Below are 23,416 nucleotides of genomic sequence, written 5' to 3'. Positions count from 1 at the left end.
TTTTTCCTTTTCTGAAACCTCTTCTTAGCCAAGAGCTCTGCATTTCTTCCTTCTCTTAAGTTCTATCTACAATCTAATAAAATCTTTCTAAACGTCACTCTCTACAGTCTGTGGATTTCATGCTTTGAATTCATCCAATATGAACCTGAAGGCCACTGACTCAGGGGAAGTTCTGTATGGCTGTGACAGTCCAGCACCCCAACTACTGGGTTAAAGACCAACCAAGAGACTAGAAAGGCTCCATCCCCCTCAAGACACCCCATGTTCCCCTGTCACCTTCTCATGACTTACTTAGCACACTTCCTGCCACCTCACCCTAGCTCTTCCTCTGTGTAAACCCAGCCTCACATTAATATTCCAAAGATGGGCTTTGGGTCACTGGCCCGCTTAACTTGTTCCTTTTTCCAGTGTGGTCACATTCAATAAATCTCCTTTGTCCACTTATCAACATTACTGGGTCCTTTAGTTGACATATGGGATAAGCGGCCTAGCCTGGCCTGTTGAGCCTCCTGGAGCCCGGACTTTTGTCTTAAAACCTTTAGAAACCAAGTCCACGGGCTTCTTTCACTAGGGCAGGGAAAGAGACCTCACACTGGCAAGTCAATGGTTTGGTCTGGAAGTGGTATGTCATTTATTTATAGCACCTTGGTCAAAAGTAGTCAGGTTAGCCAGGCATGGTGGCACGCCTTTAATCCCAGCACTGGGGAGGCAGGGGTAGAGAGTAGCTGTGGAGTTCGAGGCCACCCTCAGACTACATAGTGAATTCCAGGTCAGCCTGGCTGGAGTGAGACCCTACCTCAGAAAACAAAACAAACAGCAACAATAAAAAGTAGTTAGGGGTCGGAGAGATGGCTTAGTGGTTAAGGCGTATGCCTGTGAAGCCTAAGGACCTAGGTTTGATTCTCTAGGTCCCACGTAAGTCAGATGCACAAGGTGGTACATGCATCTGGAGTTCATTTGCAGTGGCTGGAGGCCCTGGCATGCCCATTCTCTCTCCTTCTCTCTGTCTCAAATAAATAAATAAAATAGATAAATAAAATGTTAAAAAACAAAAGGCAGTCAGGCTGCCGTTGCCCTGCAGCCACGGACTCAGCAGGAGACGACCACGCGTCACTAAGCACTGGCCCCACCAAAGCCCACACTCTCGCACCCGCCCGAGCTCCTCAGGGGCGTCTCCTCGGCTATTGCATTTGTTTTTGTCTTTCCTCATTGCTCTTCCTTCCATCCCTACATTCTTCCAGCACACACTGAGCCCCTCTACTGGATGATGGGGATACTAAAATAGCACACATCTTCTGCCTCCAGTTAGCCTTCATTTAAGAATGTGCTGGCCTCTGTTAATGTTCATACCTTTATATTAATGCTACTCTCTCTTTTGGTAGAGAACCTTCTCTTTTCAGATGGCAGTGACCTTGGGATGACTCAGAAGGCATCATGGTGCTAGGAGGAAGTGACAGGAGTGCTCAGCACTGCAATATCTCTTATCACATCTTCCAAGGCTCAGAGTCCATTGCGGAAGAGGTGGCAGAAAGAATGTAAGATCAAAGGAAGGGTAGGACTCCTTACAGTGTGCTCCCCCCAGACATAAAATGGCCTGGATATCCATGACCTCACAGTGCCTGACACTACCTACACAAGACCATCATAATAGGAGGAAAAGATGATGATATCAAAATAAAGGAAAGACTGATTGAGAGGGGGAGGAGATATGATGGAGAGTGAGTGGAGTTTCAAAGGAAAAAGTGGGGGGGAGGGAGGGCATTACCATGGGATATTGTTTAAAATCATGAAAGTTGTTAATAAAAAATAAAATAAAATAAGCGGGGGGGGGGGACAAAAGAAGATTGTGCTGGGCTGGAGAGATGGCTTAGTGCTTAAGACCCTTGCCTGCAAAGCCTCAAGACCAAGATTGAATTCCCCAGGACCCACCTAAGCCAGATGCACAAGGAGGCACATATATCTGGAAGTTTGTGTGCAGCCGCTGGAGGCCCTGGCACGCCCATCCTCTCTTTCTCTGTATCTGCTTCTCTGTCTCTTTCTCAAATAAATAAACTAAATTTTAAAAAACTAAGAAGAATGTACTATACTCACTTGGCAGAGGAGATATCTTGATCAAGAAGATGTGTTTATATGTCATGCATAAAACACCATGGCCAAAGCAGAAGGCATAAATGAGAAGAGATCATCTTGGGACTTCCCAGGGAGGGGAGAAGGTAATGAATGAGGCAGACAAGGCTGGAGATGGCCTTTGAGCTGGGCTCCAATAATACACTTTTTGAAAAAAATATATATATGTACTTAAGAGAGAGAAAGAGAGAATGGGCATGCCGTGGCCTCCTGCCGCTGCAAACAAGCTCCAGACATATGTGCCACCTTGCGCATCGGGCTTTCTGTGGGTCCAGAGGACTCAAACCTAGGCCTTAGCCTTTGCAGGCAAGAGCTTTAACCACTCGACCATCTCTCCAGCCCTGGTAGGAGGTAGGAGGATCGCTGTGAGTTCAAGGCCACCCTGAGACTACATAATGAATTCCAGGTCAGCCTGGGCTACAGTGAGGCCCTACCTTAAAAAAAAATCAAAAGAAAAAGGAAAATGAGAAAGTAAAGGGTCATTGGCTGACCAAGTGAGAAAAGAGCTTGGGACACAGCAGAGGCAGAACGCCGGGCCTGATGGCACGCTGAGCAAGATCCCTCCTGCCTGACCAGGCTGAGACAGGGCGTGTGCAGCAAGGACTGAGTGATGCGAATCTTTGGGAGGGTGACCTGAGGTCATATCCTAGAGGACTTGAACTTCACACTATGAAGCACAGGAAGACGCTGTGTGAACCTAGGCCAAGACACTGAATATCTCATCAGCAGGAAGTGGCTTTTTTTTTTTTTTTTTTTTGCTTCCCTATGTTTGGAAACAAGGCTGTGTCATTATTACTTGTCCTTGGGCTGTGGGTAACGTACAGAACGGACTGAAGCCCTTTAAACAGGATTGTCAGGTCAGGACAAAAACGGAGTCACAGCAGGAGGGCGAAGGGAATCATCCACATCCTTCAAGAAATTGTCCGGCCACTATCCCTCCCCCGCCTAACAAGGCTCCAGGTCTAGATTTACTGCCCCCTTATCTGTCATCGGGTCACTTCTGGTCTCACCCTATGGCTAATGTCAAGAACAGAGATTTACTGCCCCAACAAAGAAACCCCTTCCTCACCTTCCCCAACTGAAGAGCCTATAAGACCCACTCTTTGTAACTCCAAGCTGACTGCCCCGCTCTTGAGGGTCAGTCCTGGCAGTGTTTCTCCCTGAATAAAAACTTCCATCTTTGCCTCAGAGTGGTCTCCTTGGTCACTCCTGAACCTTACAAGGATGAGGCCTCAGATACAGTGACAAATGTGGACTGTGTGGCTTTCCTGTGGCTAAGGAAAGTAGGCCTAGGTCCTTGGTGCCTCAGCTGGTGCCCTAGACATAGCTGTCTCATCGTATGTGCTGGCCCATGCACTTGGAATGCAGAGATGCCTAGCGTGTGTCCTCAGTGGACACACGGTTCAGGGAGCATGCCACACAACAGCCCTCATTTGGCCAGCACGGTTCACCTGGGTCTCCACGTCGAGAGAATACCGCTGCAGCCTTTCCTGGCTCCGCACCCCCCAGCTTGCTTCTGAATCTCCGCAGCGTCTTGTTGTGTTAAAACCTACACCCTGCAACTTACCTGACTGCGGTCACAGATTCTCCCTGCACCTGAGCCTCTCATTCCTATCCTGGTTATAGTCACCTTGGGTTACCTGCAGGCCCCTGGTTCTGGTCACATGTCTCCAGACTCCAGTCCATCGGCACCTGCACCCTCCTGAGCTTTAACCTCCAACATTTGTGGAAATGGCTCTCATTATTTCTTTCTCACTTCCCACGCCAGCTCCCAGCTGTGACCCTCGTGGGCAGCGCCTGTGAATGGTCCTGGCTTTGCTTGGTCATTAACCGGATGAGGAAAAAGCAACAACCCTTGCATTTCTCTCATGATTGATCGCCTCACAATCATTATCTGGAAACAGTTCTAGGAATCCTCAAACACTCCTGTGAAGTGAGCAACGAGAAACGCCGGCACACTCCACTCAGCCGAGAGCCGCGGGTTTCTCGGCAGGGTGCTGCGTGTGCACCCCCGCACTGCTGGCTCCCACGCTGCTCCACTACGCATTCAGCAGGTTGGAAACCCCGAGCCTTGCCTTTCTACCCAAACCACAGCATTTAATCAATGACACCCAGCTGCACACCCACCGCCAACGCCGGTGGGAGTCGGATGATGGATTCAAAGCGTCCTCCATCCCCATCCCAGTCAGGCTTGGCACAGAGCTCCTCTCAGCTTGTCCTGGTTCCTCGCGGGTCACCTGCAGGCTTTGTTATGTTGCAAACAGTGAGTAAAATGCTTCTTAATCTGAAACTTTTCCCCCAAACCTTGGCCATTTCACCCCAAACCAGGCAGGCTTTCAAGGAACTAGGTGCTCATGTATTAAATGACACAAGACATGGTACTTTTTAAAACATTTATATTTATATATATAAAAAATTAAATATATAATATATAGTGTGTTTGAGACTAAAAATATAGTACATAATATTAAAAAAAAAGGAAAAAAAGTCAGAATAGGAAAAGGTGTGAAGGACACGGATACACACTGCTAAAAATCTACGATGATTTGTACTAACAAAAATAGTATTGTTTTCTTTTCTTAGTTGTCATCATGGATCCATTTCTTATTGGGATTTGGGTGAAGGAAGTTCAACTGGGGCTAGAAATAGATTGGAATCCCAAGAATGGTTGGGGTGGAGTGAGACCCTACCCGGGCCTCGTCCTGGTGGGATGAGGCCCAGTCTTGTTCGCTGTCAGAGGAGCTTGGGCCGAGCTTGACTGTACCAGTAAACCGACTGTTTCTCCCCAGAGTCCTGGTTGCCAGGGCAGCCCCTGAAGAACTCCAGCACTGGTAGAATAGCCCAGGCTATCAGCTTGCAAAGGCCAATCGTCAGGGCCCACAAAAAGCCAGGTCGGGGGACAGTAGACAGGTAGGAATAAGTGAGTTCTATGCAGTAGAGTTTCTGTTTCTAGGGGAGGCTCGTACCAGAACTACAGGATGGCCTGGGGCTTCCTCACAGTGATGTAGAAAATGAGAATCTGCTCCCATCTCCCAAATTCAGAACCTCCCAAGCCACACACAGGTAGTGCCAGGACCAAATTGCTAAAGGCGAGCCCGTGCCACTCAGCAACAGCCTGACCTTGAGGAGGAGAAATACCACAAGGGAAGGGAAGAGATGGGGGCAAGGGAAGGAGATGCTTAGATGACAGCTTTACACCACGTTCACAAAAAGAATTCATGCCTCTCAATGATGTGGCTGGGTCTGTGCCCCAGGGCTCACCAACATCAGGAGCAATCCCCCTTCTTGCCAGTGACTTCCCTGGCACACGGAACGGCCTGCCTGCCCAGGCGCAGAGCAGTGTCAAGGCTCAGGTCACGAGAAATAAAATGGTAGCAAAGCCAGGGTTTCTGAGCCTGGGGAGACATGTGGAGGGTCCCGGGGGCCAGTGGCAGGGACAGAACTGCCCACACAGCAGGGTGTCACAGTGAGTGAGCCAGTATGGGTCATGTCTCCAGGCGGGGTCTTGGCTTTGGACATGCTTCTTCAAATGCCAATAGCCCACCATTGCTATGTGCGTGGACCAAGGGTCTAGGGAGGCCATCTAATTCTATCTGGAAGAGCAGAAGTCTTGGGGCTCCTGACAGAGCACCCACAGGTTAGCACAGCATGAAGGTAAGACATTGCCACATGATGCACTCCATCCCACAGGGCAGAAGTCGTGAGAAGAGAGCTGCTGGGGTGTGAACGGCACGGTGCTTAAGAGAGAGACAGGGAAGTCGAGCTCATCTTTTTCACTCCAAGCCAACATGTGAGAACGTAGCATCGCCCCCACCCTGGCTACTCGCCTTTCTCTTACACATGGGTTTGACTTCATGCAAGCTCTGTGGGTTAGACTTTGAGGGACCCAGGATTTCGAATGGAGGCTGGGCCCTTCTCAAAGGCCATGGCTCAGCCAGTCCAAGAACATCATGGACATGGAGAGCTTGTGTGAAAACTGCGATACCCCTCTTCCCTCTCTCAGCTCCTCTTCTGGTCTGTTCCTTCAGCAAGAGGTCAGCAGCATTCGTTCCTGTCTGGCTCAAGACCCGGAGGACCGCAGGCTTCACCTTGCTCTGTAAGCAGGGCAAGCTGTCCTTGGGCCTGAGGACAAGGTGAAGGAGAACTGCTCTTCACTGTAGGAGCCTACGATCTGGGATCATGGGAGAGGAGACTGCCATGCCCTGCCACGGCCACGACCTGTCAGATCCAGGAGGAGAGCTGCATAGACGGCTTCATTTTGCTCAGGTTTTAGGACAAGTGACATGATTAAGAAGCTCATGGTGAAAGCTCCCCTCAACAGGAGAAAGCCCCCATCCCCAGTACATACACTTCCTTCCCGCCCTCACCCTGCATGATCACTACCCCCGGCTTCTTGTCGTGGTGGGGCAACTCCACATCCTGCCTCCTCAAATGAGCGCAGCAAAAGAGTAAGGCCAGAAAATTGAGAGATTAGGCCAAGGTCACTCAGCAAATGCCAGCTGTAAACTGGGTCCTCAATCTCCCAACCACCAGTCCCTTGCTCTCCCCAGTGCAGCGATAACATCACAGGTGATTAATCAAATATACGGGGTGCCACACGTTGGAGAACTTCAGCCTCAGACAGCCCTGTGATCGAGGGGCGTTCAACTCCCCACACACGCCATTCCACTGGCCTCCCGCACGCCCCAACTCTGAGCATGAAGTGGGAGGGTGAGATCGCCCTAGACGACGGTGCTCGTGTGCGTCTGCATAGCGCTTGGCACCCACAGTAGTGCTAGCAGAGTCACCTCGTGACCTTGGCACTGACCCACATCATTTCAGTGGTAAAGATTTACATAAATGAAGAAATAAGAGAATCTGGCCAAATTCAAAACATGATTTTTTTTGGGGGGGTATTCCTCCTTAAAAAGCCACTATACTTAAAGTGTTTGGATTACCCATGGCTTCTGGTGTCAATGAAAATGAAAACTTTCATGACTTTCTATGTACAGGGGCCTACATTCTTCACACACTTTCTTGCTGAGCTCTCATGAAAGGGCTCTGCAGGTATGTGACCTGGAGTGGGGTGTAGCTACAAGTGTGTCAGTTACCCATGTAGGACCCCCAGGCAGAGAATGCACTTGCTGGGGAGGAGGAAGGGGAGGAGTGGGGAGGAAGAGACAGAGCCGGCTGGCTAGGTTGGATCTGGAGCTACCAGCTTCCTGGGTATTACCTGGTCCCTACCAGCAAGTGGGTGGCTGGGAATGTCACCCCACAGGACCACCTGTAAGGGTAGTGAAGGCTCACGGCTGACGAGCACAAAGAAGAGTAATGATGGGTGACCACCAAGAAAGGGCGAGGAACATTCTGGAAAAGTGTGCCACAGCCCCCATCGGGATGCTGACCTCAGGCAGGAAATGAATGGGGACCTCAGACGGGGTCAGGGCAAGGATAAGGGAATGAATGGGGACCCCAGACGGGGTCAGGGCAAGGATAAGCGTTCTCTTTGGTAAGAAAGTGGCAGTGGGGAACTGGCGGCGTGGGATGAGTGTGGCTTGCGTGCACTCTGCACTGAAGAGAGATCACATGCCATGCGCTCTGCATGGAAGAGAGATTACATGCCGTGGAGCGCGGCCGCGTCCTCCGTGCCGCGGTCTCCATCTGGACAGACGGCGTTCTCCTTCAGGGCCATTTCCAGCCCCTTCCCATCACATCCACTGCCCCTGTCTCTCCTCAGATGCTAGAAATGGGCAGCCCACATGAGGTTCACAAGTACCTGTGTCCCTGTGCAGCCACCCACATGGGGACAGCATGTGAGGCTTGACACCCAAGGCACTAAAAGTAGAAAGAATATGACTGGGCCAAGGAAATAAAAAGGACAAAACAAAACTTGTCGGGTTGAGCATCTCCCGTGGCCCAGCTAGGTGGTTTCTAACTGGGGTGGGGATGGCCCAGTGTGGGCTGAGAGCCAGGGGCTCTAACTCCCCAAGAGCCCACTGCACACAGGCCTCACAACCTGGATGTACAAAATGGCTTCAAAGCACTGGAGATGGAAAGGGTGATGGATAATTTGGAGAAGAGGGGCCCTTTCTCCTTTCCACTAGGACTTATGTTTAGGTGGAGAACCACTACAGCTCCCCGCCCCCAAATGAGGTTTTCATTGTATTTTTGTTGTTGTTGCTTTTGAAAAGTAGCCTGAACACCCCCAGCCCCAGCCTACTCCCCAAGCCAATTTAAGAGTTAAAGCCAGGAAGTGGGACAGATAAAGGAGGGAAGGGGGCTTAAGTGGCTCCTTCTGGTGCTGGATCTGGAAACCGCCACCCAGCCCTGTCAGGACCATTCCTTTCCCTCACAGCAAGGCCACCTCTCTAGCTCAGCACCAAGGTGAAGGAGGGCAGTGCTAGGGGTGACTTCTGGAACCCCGCACCCGCTGACAAGCAGGTGGCCACAGCTGCAGCCCGATCTCAGCTGAATGAGGGCTGGATTAGAACTCAGCGTCAGGGTTTTTGTAGACAAGAGATAAAAATAACTCCAAGCTCCAGTCTCCAACATTCTGAGGTGGGAAAGATGCACCTAGGTCATGAAAGCCAAGAAGAGGACTGGCTAGGCAATCCCAGACGCCAGCTGCTGGGCCAGGAGCCGAAGCCTGCCTACCCTCGCACACCACCATGTCCACTTACGGGAGCCCAGCAAGGTGGGACAGAAAAGGAATGTTAAAAAGTAGCCCCTCTGCTTTCCCCAAACTTCACTTTCCCCGGCCCCACACTAGGGGTCAGGCAAGAGCACAGGTCAGAAGGGAGAAGAGGGAAGGGCAGGCCCAGGAGACCGGGTATGCACAGCACCATCCTTGGGATGGGGTGTTTCTGGGAGACCCGCTCCCTATTTGCCATGGCAGGAGGAGGAAGGCTGGTCCAAGAAAAGAGCAACGAGCAACGCCCCTGAATGTCAGGGGTCAGGGACAGCTGGACAGCCTTCTCCTCTGCCCTGCAGAGATGCCCCAGCCGAGCTCCAGCCCTACACGTGAGTCTGCATGCGCTGCTGGAATCGCTGGCCATAGTCCGAATGCTGCGAGGTGTAGGAGAATCGTGTGGCTGTTGCATACTTGCCGATGGGGTCGTAGGCCTCGTAGGGGGTCCGCTCCAGGCCCGACGGTGGGGCCTGGGGGTAGCCTAGTCGGTAGGTGGGATACCCCGATGCCCCGGGGAAGGGGTGAGAGTTGAACTTCTCGTAGTTCTCATAGGACAGCTGGCTGGCCGTGTCAGTACCACCAGGGGCGGCGGGGCCGGAGGGCGTGGGCTCTGTGCCGTAGTCGGAGGCGGGGGCCCGGCTGTAGGTGTTGAGCTGGGCATAGCCACTGGAGTGGGAGAGGCGGGATGACGGGCGGCCGTCGAAGCGCGCAGTCCCAGGGGTGCGGTAGTCAGCGTACAGCACAGCCCTGGAGGATGGGCGGTCTTCGTGGGCACGCACATTGTAATAGCCATTGGTGGGATCCTGGAAATCAGTGAGAGAAGAGGATGGAGGTGACAGTTTCCCCTGAGGAGGTCAGCTTACCCGGGTGCTGCCCCATTCCTCCTTCCCACTCAAGCTCCTCGGCCCAGGCGACCACTCCTTCCCGGGGTCCTCACTCCCTGGCCGGCCCCGCGCCGTTGTTTCCCCACCTTCATCTCATACTCCTCCCGCGTGTCGATGGTGTCACAGCGCAGGTCCTGCTTCAGATCCACGTCGTCCTTAAAAGACTGAGGAAGAGGAGTAGGTGTCAGGAAACAGGAGCCCCCTTTTTAGAAAATATGTTATCTTCTTATTTGCAAGGAGAGAGAGAAAGAGAAGATGGTGCACCAGGGCCTCTGACACTGAAAATGGACACCAGATACACGTAACACTTTGTGCATCTGGTTTTACCTGTACTGGGGAATTGAACTATTCTTGGCCAGCAAGCTTTGCAAGCCAAAGCCTTTAACCAACTGAGCAATTTCCCTAGCCCACGAACCCCCTTTTAGTCGGCCCCCTTTATCGACCCCACTCCTGTGCCTCGAGGCCACATGCTGAGGGAAATGTCTGGGATCAGGGATAGACTTGTTATCTGCACTCTCTTTCAGCACAGCAGGTGTTGGGTGAGGCAAGAGAGCCGCCTTCCAGCACTGATCTTGTTGCTAACATGCCGTGTGACCCTGGGCGTGTCATTGCTGCTGTCCGGAACGATTTCTTCATCTCAGCAGCGAGGGAGCGTCTGAATGTTTCCAGCTCTGACCCAGTGTGAGGGAGAAGGGAGGCGAAGGAAGGAGCTGCCCTCCATCCTCTGGTGAGGAGACATGGTCTTGGCAAGTACATGGGAGTGCATATGAGTGTGCGTGTGTGCAAGAGTGTGTGTACGAGTGTGAGTGTGTCCACCATGGGCATGTTGCCATGTGAGGGAGGGGATGAAAAGAACAGGATAAACTCACTGCGGAAGGAGAGGTGACGGCAACCGTCACAGGTCGGCAGGGCCGGCCTGAGGGGTGTGCAGGGGGTGGCGGGGCGGGGCCCTCACCGAGTAGATGGCTTTCATGACCCGGGTGGCCGTGGACATGCTGGCCGTGTCTTCCTCCCGGTCAGAATGCACCGTGAGTGGCTCTCTGTTCACGGTCTCCACCTTGATGTCCAGTTTCCTCAGGGTCACATCTTTGCGACCTGGGGACAGGGACATGGGCTGGGTCAGGCGCCGGCTTCTGTGGGAGCTGCTGCCAGCTTCCTCCCTAAGTTCAGTGGCCACCCCCTGGGCAGCCCCGGCAGGAGGCCCTGGGGGAGGGGCGCCGTGGACAGCGGCACAGGGCCTGTACTCACTGCCTTTGCGGCGCCTGTAGAGGAAGAATACCAAGGTGATGAAGAAAACGATGAGCAGGATGCCCGAGCCAATGGTGGCACCGGCGATGACGCCCACAGGGAAGACCTCTTCGGACGGGAGAAGGAAAGGAGAGGTTAGGACGGAGGCACACAGTGGGCTGGGCTCAGTGTTGCTGGCATAAGGCTCAGCCATGAGATACCATAGCGACCCTGGAGTGTGTGCCAGGCTGGACTCTGCCTGGAGCTGCCGTGTGACGTGTAGGCCCAGACCGTGCTGGACAGTCGGGTCAAAGCCGAGGCCTTACAGAGATGTGCTTCAACTTGATCAGAGTGGAAGTTGTGGTGGTGTTCCATCCCTGCCGCTGACCTTCAGCTTAACTCACAGCTCTCTGTCCCTCTGCTGGGCCCACGTGCTTAGGGGCTTGGTCCCTCTCCTTCCTGACCTGGGCTCTTGGTTGAGGTCAGATATCTCTAAGCTCTCCAATCTGTCATCTGTGTTCCGACCTTTTCCGCCACCTTCTCCATCCATGCAGATGTTGTCTGCCCCCATCTGGACTGCCCACCCAGGGCTCCGACAGTCCTGGATTTCCTCTGCTTCCCAGAGCTGAAGGGAGCCCAGGAATCTTGCCTCTGGCTTCCTTTCTCTTCCGGACAGTTCTACCTAGATCTAGATCCTGCCAGCAGCTCTTCCCCTGAGACACCTCCCTGTTGAGCTCGGTACTACCCTTCTCTGTTCCCCACAATGAAGCATCATTACCTAGACCTGATCAGATGCCTTCCCCAGTCACTTCCTGAGTGTCTCACAGTTTCTGCATCTCCTTACGTCAATGGCTAGTTCCCAGAATACTAAAAAGCAAGGCTAGAGCCAGGCATGGTGGCGTTCACTTTTAATCCCAGCACTCAAGAGGCAGAGGTAGGAGGATCACTGTGAGTTCCAGGCCACCTTGAGACTCCATAGTGAATTCCAGGTCAGCCTGGACTACAGTGAGACCCTACCTCGGAAAAAAAAAAAAAAAAAAAAAAAAGCAAGGCTGTGTCCTTTATCCTGCCTAGAGAGACCATATCTCTTCTACCCAGGGTGCTTAAAGAGGTGAGAGACCCTTAACTTATTAAGCACCTCATATAATATGCCAGACATTAAAAAAATACTCCCATTCCATCCAATGAGATAGCTAGTGTGGATCCCCTGGCCACGTCATCCGGTTCTTCTCCATCAGAGGTCACCTGCTGCCACTCTGTAAGTTCTGCCACTGGGCTGAAAGGCGCTGGTTGGGTTCCCACCTGTGTCTACAGAGTCCACCACATAAAGATGCTCACTGAATGTTGACACAGTGAATGAATTAACTGAGCACCCACGTCATCATCTGGCAGGGAGGCCAAGAAAGACTTATCTCCCCTCAAGCCTTGCCCTGCACACAGAAGAGGGGGCAGGAACCCCAGGCTGCCCAGCATGACCAGTCACCTCGCTCTTCCAGCTGGATGATGGCTGTGCCTGGCCCAAAGCTGTTCCAGGCAGTACAGTTGTAGTGGGTCTGGAAGTCGGCCTCCATGACGTTGTTGATGGTGAGCGTGGACAGTACCCCGCTGCCCGAGTTGGTTCTCTCCACTGTGTAGCGTTCCAGGGTCCCCACTTCCAAAAAGTTCTCCTTCCATGCCCACGCCTGCGGGAGAGAGGGCAGGGAGGTGGTAAAAAAGGGGCAGGTGGCAGAAGCACATGCCCGGGAGACATCTGGTCTACCCTCATCCCAGCATCATGGGAGTCATGTCTCCTTCGTCCCCAAGCTGAGCCAACATACATGCTTGAAACAGCTTAAGTCACACCAACTGCCTCAGACCCTTGACTCTGAACTTCCTCCTCCTCAAGGAGGAGCTGTGGCTCCTATCCATGGTGAGATGCACCAAGGAAGGCTCTAAAAACCTGGAATGTTGAGGCTTGCATCTTAACTCTGAACATGAGGGAGAGGCCCAGGAATCTGCTTCCACAGTGACTATAAGTCCTAACACCGTGGATGTCTCACTGATTCCATGTGATGTGGAAGTGGCTGACCTAATGACCCAACATTCAGAACCTGGATGTTCCAGTGTGTGGCCTTCCCTCCCCTCAGGCTCAGGCCTGATTCTAAGTTCGTAAAAGCCTATGATTCTAACTGCATGCAAACCTACCTTTCACCAACCTATAAGGCCCTGCCTGGCTGTCTCTAGTGTCCCATCTGTAACGTCTTTCTCATGGGCAGGGAGCAGAGGAGTACTCGGGTTCTCCACCCCTGACCTGCCAGACAAGGCACTCCTGACCGTGTGTCCTTAGTGCAGAGGGGAGGCTAAGAAAGTGGAACCGGCTGAGCACTGGCTCCTGTCCAGAGACCAGTCCTCCCAGCGCCGTGAGGAAAGCCCTTTGGGAGCCAAACCGCCTGCTGCCCAGGCGGCCGTGGTAATGAAGTGTCCCTGGGAAGCCCTGGAGTTAACCAAATGGCCATTAAATGTGATAAGGGGTTTGATGGTTAATGGTCACAGGAGGAATTAATGGCTTATGGTATAGAGGAGAGGAGAAAGCCAGAGTGGTGGAGAAAAGTAGGAGAAGGGAAAGAAGCCTCTGAGCGGTAGGACTGGTGCAAGGAGAGGAAGGAGCAGGGTGACTGGAGGAGGAGGGGCGGAGGAGACAAGAGGAAGGTGGAAAGGAAAGACTAGGCAGTACCACAAAGGGGAGATGAGGAGGGACAGGAGCCCACCACAACCCCACCACAACCCGACTCCGGGAGGCCGCGCTAGCTCAGCACACCTACTCCTCCCAAGGGAGTCCTAGCCATGGGAGGTTTGTCCTTTGCTTTATAAAGGAAGAAACGGAGGCCCAAACTGCTCATCTGCCCAGAGTCACACAAGTAAGGGAACAAGTGTGGAACTGGAAGGAACCCAAAGGCATAGGTTTACAGGACGAGAAAAGGGCTGGGGAAGCAGGCTAAAGCCAGAGGAGGAGAGGGGCAGTGGGCCACCCCGAGCAGTAGGGGCTGGTTATCCCAGCACTCACGATGCGGTCCGGGGGCGGGGTACTCCCGATGAAGCACTCCACCTTACCGCCATCCCCCCTGACAGCATACTGCACCGCCTCACTGGAGATAATGGGGGGCCCTGCAAGCAAGAAGACACGGTCAGGCCAGTGAGAAGCCACCATGGCTGCCCGCTGGGCCACGCCCCACTCGGGCACTCACCGTTCACATAGAGCGGCACCTCCCGCTCGGCCACTCCGATGCGAGGCACGATGGCTCTGCAGGTGTATGTGCCAGCGTCTGCCTGGGTCACTGACTTTAGCAACAGCTGGTTGCTGTTACTCAGGACCTGGGCAGAGAGAGCAGCCTCGGGTGGGGAGCCAGGAGGCCTGGGCCCCTAAGTCCATGACGGCCCCGCATTTGGAGGCATGGGAAAGAAAGCAGGGAGGGTCACAAGTGAATTCACGCGTGAAGGGAAATGGCTCCTAGGTCTGGTTGATCCATCTCCTAACCCTAAACAGGATGGTTCTCAGACACACACTCTCGGCAAGAGTGAGCCTATGGTGGCCAGGCTAATTCCACCAGGATACAATCCCTTCTCAGGATCCACCACCAAGCTAGGTAGGACGTTTTAATTCTGAGATTCTTCTCTCTAGAATTTGGGCCCCAACTGTCTACTGGGAATCTGTTAAGTAGTGCAATCTGACCTTCTTTGCTCCACCGAAGCCTCCCGGCTTCCCCACCTCTTGGTGCACCATTAATTTGCCAGATCTTCCTCCCCCCTGACCCTCCCCCTGAGGCAGGGTTTCACTATGGCCCAGGCTGACCTAGAATTCACTATGGAGTCTCAGGGTGGCCTTGAACTCACGGCGATCCTCCTACTTCTGCCTCCCAAGTGCTGGGATTAAAGGCGTGCACCACCACACCCAGCTTAATTTGCTAGATCTTTTGAAACTGCAGCACCACCACCTTGGACCCTCTTCCCTCCTCCACCTCACCCTGTGTCCTGTGCAATGGCCAGCAAGAAGGGGGCGAGGCAAGAACCAATTTCTCCTTCAAACCCCAAAGACCTAGAAATATCCCAGCTTCAATCTGAAAAAGAACCCTGGCCCTTCCCCTCGCCCTGGCCACAGCCCCTTTCTCCTGGCAGGCACTCAGGATGGACACAGAGAGGCTTACCATGTTTGAATCCTTCTTGGTCCAGGTGAGGGTGAGGGGGGGATTCCCAACCCAGACACAGGTAAGGGTCACATCAGAGCCAATGTCTGTGGTTGTGGGCTTGGGGTCAACTACAATCCGAGGGGCAACTGAAGGGGACAGAAGCAATGGGTCAGGGTCTCAAGCTCCTTGGAGGTCAACTTCAGCTTGCTGCTCTCCTACTTCTCTTGCCCGGGTCTCTCTCTGCTCCCTGCCCTCCCACCCCAGCTTCCTGGAGCCTTCCCCCTCCACCCGAGGCCCCTGAAGGTCCTGAAGCTCCCTGCTCTCTGTCCCCCTCCTTGCCCTCCAGCTACTCACAGTGGACGTTCACTAAAGTGCTGACATTGGTGCTCCCCACTTTGTTGTGGACCTCACAGGACACAGGCTCCGTGAAGAAGGAGTAATCAACATTTGTCTCATAGCGACTCTCATGGGCATCTTCAATCAAGAACCCCCCCTTGGCCCACCTACGGGAGGAGGCCGCACAGGGGTGGGATCAGAACTTGGAACCCTCTCAACTCTGTCCAGGGACACTGGTGTCTCTGGTCATCCCCCACCACACAGATCTCAAGGACATTCCCAGTATCACTCGTAGGCCACTCCCAGCCCCCGACCCTCTCACCTGTAGCCCAGGATCTCAGGGTTGGCTGTGGCTTGGCACGTGAAGACGACACGCTCACCCTCCTGCACTGTCTGAGGCTCAATGGACAGGGTCACTGTGGGAGGGTCTGCAAAGGAGGGGGCAGCGAGTCTTTTCTGCCCCTTGCATTTCTCTTTCTCTCTCTGTAGTGCATACATTCAGACCTCACCACTCCAGTGTGCCCTGGGAATTTGGGTTTGCAAGGTAAAGGCTATCAACCTCACCTTTTCCACAAAGGGTCTAAGGCTGAATCAACACCCAAGAACAATATTGAACTAACAAATTATTCAATGGATGTAATGAGCCACCATGGCCACTAGGCGTCAGCGTGGACCAACTTGGCTCATCGCAAAAGGTCAGGTGGGAGTATCATCCAGGGCTGTCCACACTGAGCAGAGGGATTTATGGAGCACTGTCGAGTGAGCACGCTCCATCCACGCTAGAGGCTTTCATGCCGTCACTTACTCGGCTCTCACACCTTCGGGAAGCAGGAATAGCTCCACACACCCCAGGACTAGAAGTGTTTCAGAAAGGAAGACCCGCCCCCAGTGGCACTGGGCACACATGAGTCTATCTGTTGTGAACCACATGACTCTTCAGCTAACAAAGAGACTCCCACAGCTCTCAGAAGGCCGAGGATCACAGACTGAAGGCCAGCTCGGGACCCTGTCTCCAAAATAGGGAAGATTGTGGAAAACCAGGGTTCAAGTTTTATAAGCCAGTCACTTTAGTTTAGAATTGTGGATATATGATCCTACGCCCATGCCTTACTTTCTGCAACTATACAGAATTAGGGACTGAGGCTCAGAGAACTAGCTGTAGCCCAAACTCTTGCTCTGGCATTTGGACCCAGGGACTGCCTGCCTGACTCCACAGCCAATCCCCTCCTCCCAGCTTCCCTGCCCAGGGCTCCAACCAGGGCTTTCTTTCTAGCCTCTAAATTTCTCCCTCTGGGCTTCTAAAAGGCCACCTGTGCTTTGTATCCACCTCTCAGCCTCATTTTCCCTCTCCGGGATCCCACTCACGGTGAACGTCGAGCTCGATGGAAGTCTCCCTGCCACTAGGGATGGCCTCATTCATGCTGCGGCAGGTAAAGACACGCCCAATGTCCAGGTCTGTGGGGTCGATGAGCAGCTGGCTGATGGTGGTCTCCCTTTTCCCATCCTTGAGCAGCTCCTGGGATAAGGCAAGATATGGTCAAGTTAAAAGCCTCCTCCGGGCTAGAGAGATGGCTCAGCAGTTAAGGCGCTTGCCTGTAAAGCCAAAGGATCCAGGTTTGACTCCCCAGGGTCCACGTAAGCCAGATGCACAAGGTGGTGCATGCGTCTGGAGTTTGTTTGCAGTGACTAGAGGCCCTGGTGTGCCCGTTCTTACTCTCTTTCTCCCTCTCTCTCAAATAAACAAAAATAAAATAATTTTTTTTTTTAAAGCCAAATGTGGGCTGGAGAGATGGCTTAGCAGTTAAGTGCTTGCCTGTGAAGCCTAGGGATCCCAGTTCGAGGCTCGATTGCCCAGGATCCATGTAAACCAGATGCACAAGGTGGCATATGTCTGGAATTCGTTTGCAGTGGCTGGAGGGCCTGATGCACCCATTCTCTCTCTTTCTGCCTCTTTCTCTCTCTGTCTATTGCTCTCAAATAAATAAATAAATGAAAACAATTAACCCCTCCCAAATATAAATAAATAAATAAATAAGCCAGATGCACAAGGTGGCTGGTACATGCATCTGGAGTTCATTTGCAGTGACTAGAGGCCCTCATGTACCCATTCTCTCTCTATATATGCCTCTCTCTCTCAAATATATACAAATATATATATATATATATATAATATGTATATATATACATATTTTTTTGAGTAGGGTCTCACTGTAGCCCAGGCTGACCTGGAATTCACTATAAAGTCTCAGGGAGGCCTTGAACTCACAGCGATCCTCCTACCTTTGCCTCCTGAGTGCTGGGATTAAAGGCATACGTAACTACACCCGGCTCAAATATATATTTTAAAAAGCTTCTTCCTTTGCTCTTGGCAAAACTAAGAGACAGGATTTCACAGCTCAGCCTCCTCCCCACTTCTAACTGCTTCTCTTTATTTTGAAGTTATTTTAAATTTAAGCTATTTAAAAAAAAAACAGTTTAAGGGGAACCCTTCTACACTGTTGGTGGGAATGTACTCTGGTACAGCCATTATGGAAATCAGTGTGGAGATTCCTGAGACAGCTAAAAATAGGCTTACCACACAACCCAGCTACAGCACTCCTAGGTATATATCCTAAGGACTCTTCTCACGACCTTAGAGATACTTGCACAACAATGTTCATTGCTGCTCTATTCACAATAGTTGGGAAATGGAACCAGCCTAGATGTCCTTTAATAGGTGAATGGATAATAAAGATGTGGTACATTTTAAAAAAAGTTTTAAGTTTATGAAAAAACTGAACAGTTTTGGTATATTTTCTTGCCAACCTGTTTCACTCATTACTAATATCTTATGATAAATTTATTGCAAAAACTGTCCCCATGCTGGCATCTTATTGCCACCTGAAGTCCACAGCTCACATGCAGTCTACTGTTGATGCTGCCCAGTTCTCCCCGCAGGACTGAGCCGGAGTTCCCTCCTCTGTCCAGCCCCTGCTCCGGACTCTCTCAACCGGAAGTCATGCCACCTAGCTAGGATGTCCTGTATCTGCTCTAGGCACCATGTGACTGCTTCAGGGGTGAGTCAATCCTGGGACACAGTAGGCTCCTCGGGAGCCTGGACAGGCTTGCAGGCCCACAGACATCCCAAGGGAGGTCCCTGAGTGCTGTGACAAGAGCCCTCCAGCCATTTTCCATATGACACACTGCCTCAGGGAAACCACTCTAGGCAGCAGAGTAAGGGCTCAGTCAGACGGCCACACATGCATGATTGGGGGACCACAGCCGCGCCAGGCAAGCGCAAGACACACGTGCTGCTTTGAAGCGCCGTAGCCTTAAATGACCAGGGAAAGTGGAGAATGGACAACAAATGACATTAACAAATCAACTTGTTCAGCTGCCAAAATTTTTTAAAACAAGTAGCCCCACAGGAGAAAAATAACAGTTTCTGGCAAAAAGGCTATGCCCTGCTGAGGTCAAATAATCATTTATCAAACAGTGAAACTAAAGCCACACAAAGAACTAAGGACGGAGCTAAACCTGGCATTGGGGAACCCAGGGACCGCATCGAGGATTAGGGTGGGTGGGCTCCCCTCCAGAAAGTGTCCGCATAGCACTCAGCCCAGGGTGGGTGTGCCTGTCCTGTGTGTCTGCCTTGGCCAGCAAATGATCCTCAAGTGAAAGATCTGGATTCTCCTGCCATCAACTCTGCCACATGACCCTAGGCAAGTCACTTGACATGTGTCACTGCGGTGCCTTCCCATCTCTATAGAATGTGCATGGGCATCCGGCCGTCTCAGCCTCTCAGCTGTGATGCCTAGGGGAAGACTGTGCTAACCCGATGCTAAAGGAAGAGACAGGAAGAGAGGAGACTGAGAGAGAGGGAGAGAGAGAGAGAGAGGGAGAGAGGGAGGTCCAACTTGGGCACAAACACCAGCTGTTCTGCGTCTGTGTGGTGCCGAGCCAGGCACACAAGCTCTGTTTCCCGCCCTGCGAGCTGGTGGGAGCACTGCTTCACAGAATGGCGTAGGGACCCCTGGCACCCAGGTTCTCTTCTCTGGGCCTCAGTCTTCCCAGCTGGGGGGTAAAGGGCTGAAGGAAACGCCCCCGAAAGGGCCTGCGCCGCCCTGCCTGGGACAGAGGAGTGCTGGCCTGTGGCGGGCGGCTCTTACTTAACTTACCGTGCTGGCCACCGCACCCTCCTGCTGCGTCCCATCCCGGAACCACATAATGGTGGCGGCAGGCTTGGCATTGAAGGCTCGGCACGTGAGGTTGTGGGGAGTGCCCGCCTGCAGCAGAATCACGGGGCCGCCGTCGATCCTGGTGTCCTCCGGAGGGACTGGGGTGGGGGGGAGGCCGGGCAGAGCAAAACAAAGTCAGATCAGGGTGCAGGCAACAGGGAACCTTGCCACGGAGGTGCCCCTCCATGTGCATGTCCGTTCTCGGCAGGGCAGTGCCACCCTGGCTCAACTTACAGTCACTATACCCATCATTCCCATGGGGGCTCCACCTGAAGTCCTCGGGCCACAAGCTTTCCAGTGGCAGGGGACACTTTCCTAACCTGTCCACTGTCTGGTGCTGTGCTCAAGGACCCTTACTGCAGATGGGGAAGGACGGGGCCCGGCTAGAGCACCGCAGAGTCCGGGGGCTTCACAGGACTCCCCATCCATCCTCTCCTGTCTGCTCCTTGCCTGGGCAGACCTAGATCCGCAACTCCATCCATCACGTCTTTAGCAGGTTATTTTCCTCATGACAGCTAAAACTGCTGCTCTCCTCAAACACTTTCGGTAGCTACAACTGCCCGGGGCATGAATTACAAGCCACTTGGCCTCCTGTCCCAGGTCCTCAAGCCAAGCCCTCTAGACCCTCACCTCCTCACTTGGCCGAAGTGGTTCTCCCTGTGGAGCACCCCCTTCTTTCCCTAAGGCTTGCTGAGGAAAGGTTAGTGTCCTGTTCAAATCCCAGGTGACCCAGAAAGCTTCCTGTGTCCATCTGCAGCCCTGCTTGTCATGGTCACTTCTGAAGACTGTGTCCCCTCACCCCCATCCGCCCCAACCAAAACTCTTGTCCCTTGGACAAGCAGGGCCTAGCTTCACGGACACACGCGCAGTCTCCGGGGCCTAGAATGGGGCCAAGGCAGGCCCCTGCTGAATGCATAAGGAGCTGAATTAACTGGACGCCTGGCACCAGCAAAGAGGACCCCAAACACTTCCGCACCGCCACCAACATCTCGAGAGTGAATCGGAGCCTCTGTCATGTCAGGGTGAGGGCCCCAAGGTCTCCGGAGGTAAGGAGTTGTTTTTTGTTTTTATTTTTTCCTCTGTGTTGTTTGTTGAGAACAGATCTCAAGGCTGACATTGAATTCATGCTCCTCCATTCCCACCTCCCGAGTCCTGGCATTACAGGTACAGCTCTTCCTATTTACTGTTAGGTGTCTAATGTCTAGTCAGAGCTTGGTGACTAGCCAAGTCCTTGAGGGGCCACGGGCTGAGTTAATGAATGGACCACTGATGGGATATAGGCAGAAGGATTTGGTGATTGTCTCTTAGGTCTACTCAGTGTTCAACGGCCAGAAATGAGACAGGAGTTGTTTGCTTCTCTCTGAGAAAGATAAGGGACAATCAGAAGGAGCTTCCCAGAGAAGAGCCTCGGGAGGAGGCCGGGAAGGCCCAAGGAGTCGTACGGAGATGTTCTGGTGTGCGTGACATGCCCATCTCCGTGGTAGGGTTTCCAATAGCCTTCTTTCCATCTCTCTCATATTGAGTGGGATTTCGGGAGTCTTGGCACCTTTCTTCACTTGTTCCGTGATCCCGGGGGAGCCTCTAAAGGCACTTAGTCTGCATCCTCACAAAGGACCTAACAAAGCCTGCTGCCTGCGCTGGGCGAAGGTCAGTGGGGCTCTGCACACCAACCACAACGTGCAGGGCTGGGCGCGTGCACGCGCTAGCTTCCCTCCAAGGAACTGAGCAGTGGCTCTGGACCCCGGCTCCTCCTCTCCGCACGTGCACGCGGGGAATCAGACGCTGGGGGCACATGGGGCAGGGTTGTGAACAGAGGTGGCAACAACTGGAAGAGTGCAGAAATGGAGAAGGGTCTCCTGGCCCGTTTGGCCTCTATGGTTGCACCGTCCAACCGCTCACAACCAGAGCCGAGTTCCTGCATGCCCAGACATCCTGGGTCTCTCCAGTGGAAAGGACAAAGTACTTCCCCGCTTCGTCCTACTGTCCTTGTCACGTTCCTATTCAGTTTGTTCGGGCAAAGACAGCCCATCTGTCGCCTCTGCCACCAACCCACCCTTCTCCAGAAATGTTCAGTCCCCCCTCCATGTGCCCGTGGCTACCCAACGGTAACAAGGTTGCTGGTGTCCGCTCAACCCCTTCTTTAAGAAGGAGAGAGTCTGTGTGTTCATGGACAGGTCTGTGATCTGTGACTGCAATCTCTATGCCCATTTGCCTTTGGCCTCAGTGTCCTTGTTTGCAAAAAGTGTCCAAATTAACAGTGAGGGCTACTACCTAGGGCTGTCACTGTGGAGGTAAGACAGGAAGATCAAGGCTGTGAAGCCAGTGACTGGTAATCATGTCTACCGTTCACCTTATTCCAGATAAAGCCCCTTGTGCATATGATTCCATTTAACCCTTACCAAACTAACCCTTCCATGGAAATACTATGAACCTCCATTTCCAGATAAGGACTGAGGCTCAGACAGGAGAGGGAGATATGTGGCTGAGAGGGAGCCACACAACCTGCCGCTCCCCAGCTGTTCTGTGAACAAGGACCTGGCCGCCTGCGTCTCTGCTGGGGGAGCCGAGGTCTTGGGGGAAATGAAAGAGGCCATTCTGTGAAGAGAGCTGGCCTGGGAAGACAGGGGATGGAGAGGACTTGGCTGAGAACGAGGGGAAGTTATGAAGCTGGTGTGCACAGGATCTTTGGGCACAGCCCACTCCTCATTTCTGCCTGTCTAGTCTCTGGCCTCCGGCTTCACAGAACCGGGGTTGAGGGTAGACAGATTTAAGCAAGCGGGATGCAGGATGTCACACCTTCTTACTGCATCCTTGGAGTGCAACTAACAGGTGTCTGAAGGCTCCAGAGAGACAGCACCCCACCTCTCTGTCAGCGCTCTCTCCTCTCATTCATTCAGTCACCCAGAAGGCCAGGCAACCCCACCCCAACACTGCCTGCTTTCTACCAGCTCTGCCTCATTCACCTACAAGTCTGGTTGTTTGTTTTTTAACAAGACATTCTCCCTCCTCGGGGGTCTCACGATACTCTCTTCCTCCAGGAAGCCTGCCTTGCCTGGATGTCACTATACCCCCTGGATCCTGGCCTCGGCTAAGCGCGGAGCTTGCTGTCCATCCTCTCTCCATTGTCCCCTCTCTGCTGGAGTAGATGCTCCAGCGAGGTGTGGACACGCAGGCCTGGCATGCCCTGCGGGCCCCTAATTCTTGGTCTCTAGCTTCTGTCATATTCCTGACTCATCTTCCCTTTTCACTCCTAAAAAGAGGAAAAACAAGTCGTGAACCAGCCTTGAATCCTCGCCCTTTGGAGCCTTCTTCAACCAAAGAAACTAGCCACTGTGTCCCTCAGGCCCTCACTTACTCTGAAACCTCACATTTGCCCAGATTTTCACAGTTTGCGGCTCACTGTGCAGGGAGCACAAGGTGGCAATTGCTAAATAAGGCTGGTGGCATTCTGCTATGTTACCATGGCAAGGAGAAAACCAATGCCCAGGGGGATGTGACTTCTTCAGGATCATGGTGCAAAAATGGCTATGGCACAACTCGAGCCCAGGCCTTGGGACTCCCAGAATCCCAGAACTCTTTCTGCTACAGCCAGACAACCTGTCACGTTGTCACCCCCGCCAAATTAGAAGCATGCTGGTTTAGATCTCGCTGGCCTCAGTTCTTCTCTCCTTACTACCCACTTCAGTAGTCTCAAGCCGGAAGGTTCAAGGGAGGGCAACTAGGGGGAGTGGACAAGGTCAACGGGAAAGGGAAAGAAAGGCACAGAGCTGATGACCAAAGGGAAAAAGAGGGTCA

The 23,416-nt window shown here is 52.8% G+C and overlaps 1 protein-coding gene across 2 annotated transcripts in view; it reads right to left on the bottom strand.

The window, feature by feature from the left end:
• Window positions 1-4,506: 4,506 nt before the first annotated feature.
• Kirrel1 (kirre like nephrin family adhesion molecule 1) overlaps window positions 4,507-23,416 on the bottom strand; it is a 120,020-nt gene continuing 101,110 nt past the window's right edge. Inside the window, exons 4-15 of one of the 2 annotated variants that reach the window (XM_045137917.1) lie at window positions 19,562-19,719; window positions 16,770-16,920; window positions 15,727-15,832; window positions 15,423-15,571; window positions 15,087-15,214; window positions 14,130-14,304; window positions 13,949-14,049; window positions 12,389-12,587; window positions 10,927-11,034; window positions 10,634-10,773; window positions 9,765-9,842; window positions 4,507-9,597 (exon numbers count right to left, since the gene is read on the bottom strand). In XM_045137917.1, coding sequence (XP_044993852.1) covers window positions 9,121-9,597; window positions 9,765-9,842; window positions 10,634-10,773; window positions 10,927-11,034; window positions 12,389-12,587; window positions 13,949-14,049; window positions 14,130-14,304; window positions 15,087-15,214; window positions 15,423-15,571; window positions 15,727-15,832; window positions 16,770-16,920; window positions 19,562-19,719 — 1,970 coding nt within the window. In that variant the 3' untranslated portion in view covers window positions 4,507-9,120. The remainder of the gene's footprint in view (window positions 9,598-9,764; window positions 9,843-10,633; window positions 10,774-10,926; window positions 11,035-12,388; window positions 12,588-13,948; window positions 14,050-14,129; window positions 14,305-15,086; window positions 15,215-15,422; window positions 15,572-15,726; window positions 15,833-16,769; window positions 16,921-19,561; window positions 19,720-23,416) is intronic. The other variant, XM_004667294.2, reaches the window with a different exon arrangement.

This window comes from Jaculus jaculus, chromosome 19 (assembly GCF_020740685.1).
Source record: "Jaculus jaculus isolate mJacJac1 chromosome 19, mJacJac1.mat.Y.cur, whole genome shotgun sequence".
Taxonomy (NCBI): Eukaryota; Metazoa; Chordata; class Mammalia; order Rodentia; family Dipodidae; genus Jaculus; species Jaculus jaculus.
This window is presented reverse-complemented; position numbering and strand designations above follow the sequence as displayed.